The 9,632-nt window shown below is 39.6% G+C and overlaps 1 protein-coding gene across 1 annotated transcript; it reads left to right on the forward strand.

Moving 5' to 3' along the window:
- The first annotated feature begins 639 nt into the window (after positions 1 to 639).
- Positions 640 to 9,270, forward strand: LOC148886508 (complement factor B-like). Its single transcript, XM_089017702.1, has 18 exons — positions 640 to 794; positions 928 to 1,134; positions 1,214 to 1,399; positions 2,369 to 2,545; positions 3,888 to 3,974; positions 4,114 to 4,253; positions 4,606 to 4,750; positions 4,843 to 4,974; positions 5,069 to 5,179; positions 5,265 to 5,399; positions 6,527 to 6,624; positions 6,712 to 6,844; positions 7,096 to 7,234; positions 7,310 to 7,386; positions 7,525 to 7,625; positions 7,710 to 7,839; positions 7,926 to 7,975; positions 8,988 to 9,270. Exons 1-18 carry the CDS (start codon positions 740 to 742, stop codon positions 9,162 to 9,164), a joined length of 2,280 nt encoding a protein of 759 aa, XP_088873828.1. The 5' UTR covers positions 640 to 739; the 3' UTR covers positions 9,165 to 9,270.
- Positions 9,271 to 9,632: the final 362 nt, after the last annotated feature.

Raw genomic sequence — 9,632 nt, forward strand, 5'->3', positions numbered from 1 at the left:
CACTGTGACCAAAACATTAAAACTTTGTTGAGCCTAACCTATCATAAGAATTACAATCATGAAGGTAAAAATCACAGAAAAATGCAAACATGATTCATTTTTATACCAAGGTAATTATCTTTACATCGCCTTAGTCGGTTGGTTCCTTTATATGTTTTTTGCATACAGCACACCAGAGGAAAAGGATGGAACCTGTGCGATGTTCGATCAATACCTGGGTCAGCGTGTAAACAAATCAACTCCGCCTCCATTTTTTGGGGAAATGATGAGGCAAGTGTACTTTAGCTTTCTCAAGCAACTTCACATGACAGGAAATAAAGAATGAAAAGATGACTGAATTAATACTGTAGTATACAGTAGACTTAATTCATTCTGCACAACTAAAAGCAGCCACCCAATACAGTATTACTGTATTACTTGTTACGTGTATTTTTTTCTTGTATCTGAATATTAAAGTCAAACACACCAAAATGAGTTATATTTTTAATCACTTAACACTTTTGCTTTCATTTTAACCAATCCATTGCAACATAACCAAGTATGACAATGAGATTCATTGCAACATTAAAAAGTTTTCTGCGTCAGCACTGACAGTAATATTGATCTGATTCTGTTTGTCCCTAAAGTTAATATGTAACGCCCCGATTCTGGCTTGTTCGCCGTGTGAGTTAATAAAAAGGACATTTCCTGCACAACTTGTCATTTTTTGGGGGGTTCCTTGCTTGCTGAAGTATCCAGCATGCAGCTTTCTGTTCACTGGGTTGGGTGTGGAGCACTTTTATCTCTCCTAATAGGTGAGCACATTTTACAAACATTTTTTTAGATCTGGGTGTATTCTAGTTTCTTAATCTGTGCTCAGATCAGCGATAACTTTACCTGAATGGAGAAATGTCCGGTGTATTAACTTTTTTTTCCTCTTCATTTTAGTTGGAGAAGTATGGTGCACTTGCACCGAAGACAACATGCAAATAGAGGGAGGCCATTACACACTGACCAAAGGACTAAATGCAAGCAGCATGCTGGTCTACCACTGCCCTGAAGGTTTTTATCCATATCCCTCAAGAAGACGTGTGTGCCTCCTCAGTGGCTCATGGAGCGAAACACCCCAACGCTCGAAACCTCAGACGTGCAGGAGTGAGTGGCACCAAGATGATGCTTTTCACACCTTGCCTGACTCCACAATTAATCGAAATCCTTTCTCGTCTATGTATAGTGGTTGAGTGCCCGAATCCCTTTGTGCTGATGCACGGGAGCGTCTCCCCTCCCCAGGAGAAATACTTTGCAGACAACGAAACCACGTATGATTGCTACTCGGGATACACGTTGCGAGGGTCAGCCAGGAGGGTTTGCTTACCAAACGGCAAGTGGAGTGGGTCCACTCCTATCTGCAGCCGTGACTGTGAGTCTCTGTTCTTGATGTTTTTTTCACCACAGTGTTACATTCAACAAAAATGAGAGATTTTGCCTCATTGAAGTTCAAACTATCATCATAAATTATGTCTTGTGAGATGATTCGCATGTTTTATTTTTGGTGGAGAAAAAAACAGGGTTCTAGTGATATCCCCCTATAGTGGTATGTGAAAGAATCACTGTCTCTGTACATAGACTCATATCTAGCTTTTTCAGTTCAACCCATTTACAATTAAAATTTAAAATACTAGTTGTTGTAAAACTTTAATTTGTGTTTCAAAAATGTTAATTTTTATGTGCTGTACATTTAAGTCATTCCCTGCCAGATATGTGCAAAAATATGTACTCTCGTGCCAGGGTTTTTGTCATTTTCCTTCAAATTCCAGGACCCACATAATATTGAGGTTCAGGACTACATAAACATTCAATGCAGCGTAAGAAAACTTTGACTCTGTTCTTTCATCAGAAAAAAAATATATATTCCTAAATTATATGGGTCTGGATTTATCTGTGCTTGAAATGGGGGCGGCTGTCCAAAATACAATACAATTTGCAAATTTCCCCATTGTGAGACGATTAAAGGTCTGAATACATACATACTGCATTAATATTTATAGCGCTTTAACAACAGCTGAAGTTGTAGCAAAGCGCTAACACAGACAAATGGAAAATGCTGCCCCATTGTGGAAGGGAAAAAACGATTGGCACCCCCGGCAAAAAGAACAAAAAACAAAACCGAAAACATTCGGGAATGGCGCTCCACGTCATATTTTCAATTCCCAAATAAATTTGGGAATGGCAGTGAATTAGTTAAACTGAATACTTTTCCTATATTTAAGTGCAGTGAACACCGTTTCAGAAATACATTTTGTTACAGTGGCTTCCAAAAATACTTTATCAGGTTTACCTATCGTGTATCTTTAATTGATTTTGGTCCATTTAAAATGATCGCACACAGCAGGAAGCGATTGCGCCGATCCCGGGATCCCAGCCGGCGCCTTGAGAACTGGAAATTCGTTCGGACTGGACGACAAAGTGAAATACAGCTGCAGCGGCAATCTCTTTCTGGTTGGCTCCAGTGTACGAGTGTGCCTGGAGAACGGCCAGTGGACCGGCACGGAACCCGCTTGCTACTGTAAGCCAAGGCACTGCCACAGTCACACTTAGATCCGCAACGGGTTAATTAAGAGGATTTAATTGTCAACTTGATTTCAAATGGACTACAGTGATACCTCCGCATACGAACGCTTCAGCTCACGAACTTTTCGCCTCACGAACTACTTTTCGGCGGACGAACCAAACCACACGGCGCCACGGTGAATGGCGGTCGAGTTTTCGTCACCCCATTTCTTTGAGTGCGGACGTGGTTTGTTATCAAGTGTAGTAATTTTGCTACTATAGGACTGAAAAAGACCCCACCACAGGCTAGTGTTAAGCTGGAGAAGACACAAAAGAAAATTACGGTTGAGCAGAAGAAGATCATCGAAAAATGCAAACGATATGTGCGTTTGTGTGACTTAGCGTTCCAGTACCAGGACGCTAAGTCGACCATTGCTACATGTTGCTAAGGGTGTTTCTATGTTGTCCAAGCAACAGTGTCAGGCAATAGAAGAGGTTGAAAAACTTCTGTTGATTTAGGATAACGAGAAGCAGCTAGCAAGGGACAGTGTAAGTGAGGGTATTATCGCCGAGAAAACACGGCAACTTCACTCGGATATCAACAGGTAACTCCATCAACAACCTTCACAAAGGTAAATAAAACGACTTTATTATGCAGTATAGTTTATTTGTTTAATTACAATACAATAGCACATTCATTATACATAAAATAAGGTATATTTTGTGTAGTTTTAAAGCTTATTTAGTAGAAAATTATGTTTATAGGGACCTGGGAACGGATTATTCTCATTTTAATGGTTTCCTATGGGAAATAAATGTTCGGCAGATGAACTTTTCGCCTTACAAACACTTTCTGGGAAAGTTCGTGAGCTGAGCTATCACTGTACTGTGTATTCATTTCAGCCATGTTGGAAACATGCCAAAGTAGTTGCGGTCGTTCGAAAACATTCTGTCCTACTGCGTCATTTCATGATATCAGCTCCCGATGGATGACACAATCCATTGTGAGTACCCCAGGATCAACAGTAACGTCAGATTGAGGTCATGGGCAATAAATTACTGATGGATTGTGATTGATGAGATGCTGACTGTGTACAAAATAGTTTACGTTCATTTTCCAAATGTGCCACTTTGGTGTTTTTTATATTTATTAGTTATTTTTGTACATATGATACAGTCTCCTTTTTGTTTATTTTTTAGTTTTTCCATTCAACATTTCCATACCATCTGTCACAATAAGTGACAGATGGTATCAGCTGGGATAGGCTCGCCGTGACCCTAATGAGGATAAAATGGTCTGAAAAATGGATGGATGTTATTAATTAACTGTAATTCATTTAGTATCTTTACCTCCTCAGACGATTACACTTATGATACTCCACTGGAAGTTTCAGAGGCATTTGGCAGCGCAATTAAAGGCAGCCTGACCACTTTGGAGCCCACAGGTGACCCAAATGATACCCGCTGATGCATTTTTCACAATAAAATAAATTGCAAACACAACATGATTACCGTACACTTTGCATACTTGTACTGAAACAAAATGTCAGACTATTAACTGTGCTCAATTTTTAATCCATTCAGATGACACCCAAGAGGGCAGGAAAATCCGGATTTCAAAAACAGGAACGCTCAACATCTACATTGGTGTGGATATTTCTGAGAGCATCGAAGAAAAATACTTCAATGATGCCAGGGATACTGTAGCTAAACTTATCACCAAGGTAACAACAAAAAATACCTCTTTATTTGATTATAAGTGAAACATTGCAAAATCCGTTTTTGACTCATTGTGTGAATCACTGCCAGACAATGTGCAAAAATGTGTCCACTCCGGTGCCAGGGTTTTTGTCATTTTCACTCAAATAACAGGAATTAATTAATATCGAGTTTAAGGACTACATAAACATTTAATGCAGTGTAAATTGTAAACATTACATTAAAATGTAACACGTCAGTAATTAGTGAAGAAGACGGACATATTTTCTGACAATTTGCATGGAATTTTGTGCTCATGACTCAACTTGATTGATGATTTTCTTTTTTAAATTTTCCCCCTGACCCACTGTCGTACAGATTTCATCCTTTCCTATCTCCCCAAACTACGAAGTGGTCTTTTTCTCCTCCGAAGTATTTGAAGTTGTCAACATTCTGGATTTTTTGGACGGCAAAGTCCAGTTGAACGTCCTGAAGACCAAAGTGGAAAACTTCAATATTGGCAGTGGGTGGCCCTATTTTATTTGGAAATGCTGTTTTATTCAACAGTTTTTTTAGAAGGCTTGATTTAATGTATTTGTCGTTCTGCGCTTGAAGTTGGAAACACAGCCGGAACCGATCTCAACCTGGTCTTCATGACCTTCTTGGAGCGAATGGCGGTTATCAAACAGCGAACGGGGGAAGATGGCTTTAAGGAACACCGACATGTCATCATTCTTTTTACAGATGGTAACTGAATTCACCTCTGAAATCAGTTTGTGTGTAGAAATTATTTGTTTTCCAATCCACCAAAATGGGTTCAGAGTTTTTGATCGACACACAGGGGCCTACAATATGGGTGGTTCCCCTGAGCCGACTGTTGAAAAAATCAAGAACCTGGTATACATGGACCCTAATTATAAACGGAAAGAGCCACCGAGAGCAGAGTACCTGGGTGAGTTGGAGTTTGCTCAAATGACCTTGAACCCAGTACAAATGAATAAAATAAAATCAAAATTATATTTGCGTCCTCCTTTCAGACATTTACATTTTCGCCATCGGGGCGCAGATCTTTGATGACGACTTGGAGCCTCTGGTTGCGGGGACGGGTGGCAACCATTACTTCAGGATGAAGGACATCAAAAAATTGCAAAAGACATTTGATGAGATTATCGGTGAGATTTATTAGCGTTATGTTTTGCTTCCGCAAGTCCTTAAGTGTTCATTTCCAAAATGTCATTTGATTCAGATGAGTTATAAGACAAGATGACACAGCAGTCTTATCTTGTTTTCTCGTGTACTTCCCTGAAATGTCTCAACTATTGTTTCTTATGATGTTGGGGCAAGAAGCTCAAATATCACTTTAACATTTCACACTATTAATTTGATTACACTGCCATTTAAGTGCCATGACTTGAGCGCATACCGTATTTTCCTATGTATAAGGCGCACCTAAAAACCTTGATTTTGTTCAAAAATTGACCCTGCGCCTTATATGTGAAGTCGTATTGAGCCACAACAGGTCTCGCAACTCCTGTCAGCAGCCACTGACTCCATAGAAGTAGAAGAAGTTGTGTGTATCCCCAGCCTCTACTGTAGCACCTTATAATGTGGTTTGCCTTATACAGTAAAGTCTCGTTATATCGATATTCAAGGGAGTCCGAAAAAATATCGATATAACCGGGACTATCGATATATCCGACCCTGTTTGCATGTAATTTTCTCCGCGCGTGCATAGAAATAGTATCGATATAACCGGGACTATCGATATATCCGATATCGATATAACGAGACTTTACTGTATTTGGAAAACATTTATATAGTCATATATTATATTCGGAAAGCTTTTTTTTTCATTCACTGAAGGTGCGCCTCATAGTCCGGTGCGCCTTAATACATGGAAATATTTGAAAATACACCATTCATTGGGGGTGCGCCTATTACTCTGGTGCGCCTTATGCATCGGAAAATACGGCACTGTATGGGAAAATCTATTTATATATTATATTTGGAAAACGTTTTTCATTCATTGAAGTTGCGCCGTATACTGTACATGGAAAAAGTTTGAAAATACACCATTCATTTGGGGTTCAGCTTATACTCCGATGCGCCTTATACACCGGAAAATACTGTACTTTTCACCTCACAAACGGCATAGTTTTAAAACAACAACATTGTGAATTACCAACACATCGCAAGAAAAGCGGTTGAAATAGAAAGGTTTGCCTAATGAATGGCCGAAACACAATTTGAATGACATTTTTAAATGACATTGTGACAGTCAGTTTTTATTCACTTTCAGATGAGGATGAAGTCAAAGGCTTGTGTGGTCTTCACAAGGATTATGCCACCACTGAAAAAAGGGAAAACTATCCCTGGTCAGCGCTGATTGTTGTCCAGGTGAAAAATTACCCCCTTTTTTCCCCAACTTACTTTTCGTGCCACCTCGTGGACTAAATCTAATGTATGTCCGACTGCTATTTTAAGAACGAGGGTCGAGTTATGAAGTGCATGGGCTCTCTGGTGACACCCATGTTCATCTTGACCGCCGCTCACTGCTTCACGTTTGATGATCTGCCCAAGCACGTCACGGTTGACATCGACGATGGACAGGGAAGAAGTAAGATGACCCAGAGGGACTTTCCTTTTAGAATGTCGTGCTGTTCTACATACTTGGCAATAAAGATGATTCTGATTCTGATTCTGAACAAGTCATTCTAAAACGCTTGTTTGTATTTACATAATTCCCCCGCTATATCACAGACCAGCGTATCCCAATTTTTGTTATGTGGGATGCATCTAATTTCTATCCTTGATAACTCCATAATCAAATTGCTAACTTTCTCATTTTTCTTTCTCTCTCTATGACAGCCAAGAGAGTTAAGAATTTCTTTTTACATCCAAAATTCAACATCAGCGCTAAAGTTAACGAGGGCGTGAAGGAGTTTTACGACTACGACGTGGCTCTCATTCAACTTACCGAATTTGTGAAAATCTCTACTCTGGTCAGGTACGACAGCGATTCAATAGTGATTTTAAAAAGGTGTGAATCTGCTCGTGATATTGTCTTCTTTCTTTTCTTTAGACCCATTTGCATACCCTGCACCCAGGAGACCAGCGATGCTTTAAGACTCGTTGGTGAATCCACCTGCGCAGAACAAGGTAATGGAACTAATAAATGGAACTTGCATGATCAGCTAATTATTTTACATTTTTACATTTATAATTTGCGATTTGTTGGCCAGTCAGTGAAATTACCATGTTTACTTTGAAAAAGGTTTGCATTGTCCCGAATTACAGAGCAGCTCCTGTTAAAGAATATGGAGAAACTTACATTCCTGACACGCAGCAGGGCCAAATGGGTGGATGAAAAACACGTCCACGCTAAACTAGGCGATAAGGTGAATTGTTGTTGACAAATTTAGTCTCTTGTCCCCGCAAACGTTTCCATGAGCTCATTTGACCTTTGCCGTTGTGTCACGCAGAGGGATGAATGCATTCAACACGCACTGGAGGCACCGGGAATCACAGCAAAGAAAGCAGAGATCCCCGTGACGGAAAATTTCCTGTGCACTGGTGGTCGCTCTCCCTTCAGAGATCATATAGCGTGTACAGGTACGTCTACTTTGTGGATTTTTTTATTCCTGTGGAACATTTGGGGAGAGGCTATATTTCTCACTGAGGAATATTATTTGGGGCAGGTGACTCTGGAGGAGCTGTCTTCAAGAACTACGAACATCGCACAGTGCAGGTGAGTCATTATAATATCTAGCTAGCTCACAAGCTAGCCTGGTAGATAGCTAGCTAGGTATCTAGGTAACTAGCTATCTAGCGATCTAGGTATCTATCTATCTAGCTAGCTAGGTATCTAGGTAGATAGCTAGCTAGCTAGCTATCTAGCTAGGTATTTATCTAGCTATGTATCGAACTATCTATTTGTCTATCTGTGTATCTATCTCTCTATGAATTTTTGGGTATTTGCTTTTTTTGTTTGTTTTGTTTTTCACTTAAAGGACAACCGACATCACTTTTTTGTTTTTTAACTGACATCAGAAAAATGTTTGATAGCATCTAAAATACCCAAAACAATATGATATTTTTAGTCAAATGCAAAACACCAATAAACATGACTTAAAGTGTCCAAAATCAGCAAAAAATTGAGCTGTGAATTGGGCATTTTCAGAAAGTCCCACCCCCAGTTCGTGACGTCACGCCAGGCATTGCTGGAGAATCCAAACAATGGCTCCAGATTCGGAGAATATGCTTTATTGTTACACACCAGTTATGAATATGATTCAAATAGTTCTGAAGAGGAAAGCATACATGTTTGCAATAGATTCAAGAATTGTATGTGCCAAAATGGCGACCTCCAGTGGCCACCTCTGCTTCCACAGGCTGATAAATTCCTTATATGGAGCTTGGACTCCCTCTTCTGTCGGCTTTTGGGTGCAACACGGTTCTCAGACCAAACATGTACAGCAAAATACATTGACATGATGGAAGGACGCTACAATGCGTCTTTTTTACAGTCAGAGGGTGGTCCTTTAATGACGTCACGTACGGACTCGTCACCAACTCAAAAACAAGACTTCCTGAATATTCAGAGCGAGTCTTAAAATGTAAAATATAGCTATATGCGGTGGAATCTTATTAAAATATGCTCAGTAGAAGTCATTTGAAGCCATTTTACAAATTATGGACACAACTTGTCCGGAGACGTCGGTTGTCCTTTAAATAAAGGTAATAAACATATTTCATTCCAGATCGGAGTGGTCAGCTGGGGAAGTAAAAACTTGTGCAAGGGCGGTGGTGTCGTGGACTCAGACGAGAAGTCCCGTGATTTCCACATCAATGTCTTCAGGGTTGTACCATTCCTCAAATCTATCCTTGGAAACGACAACCAGGATGATTATGCACCACTGGAGTTCTTGAAGAGCTAAATGCCGTGATTTGATTTGTGGTTTACCTGAAAGGGAGAAAAATAATTCACATTAATATCATCACCGCGCATGTTTTTGTAAAATTAAAGCCAATTGAACATTTTGAGTCAGGGTACACTATTGTGAGCAAGAGGGTAAACATATATGGAGTTGTGATTTGAAAAAAAAAGTATCTTGATCAGTATCTTTATATAGTTTGGGGGAAAAACGTACAATATAGCTTTGTGGAATTTACTCAATGAATGTATTCAACCAAATTAGACACATTTTTTTCATTTATTATAAGTTCATTAAAAAAATTGGGGTTCATCAATTGTTAATCAATGTTATCAAGACTGTAGAAACATGTTTTGATAAGATCAAATCTGAGCCAAAGCTACTTAACGCTACAAGTTTGTAAACGGGGAAAGCATTTTGGTGTAGATACATTTCTTATTAGCCAGCTTTGCGCCATTCCCGAATTAGTTC

This window comes from Hippocampus bargibanti, linkage group LG16 (genome assembly GCF_051943395.1).
Source record: "Hippocampus bargibanti isolate YZ-2025 linkage group LG16, ASM5194339v1, whole genome shotgun sequence".
In the NCBI taxonomy this organism is placed as follows: domain Eukaryota; kingdom Metazoa; phylum Chordata; class Actinopteri; order Syngnathiformes; family Syngnathidae; genus Hippocampus; species Hippocampus bargibanti.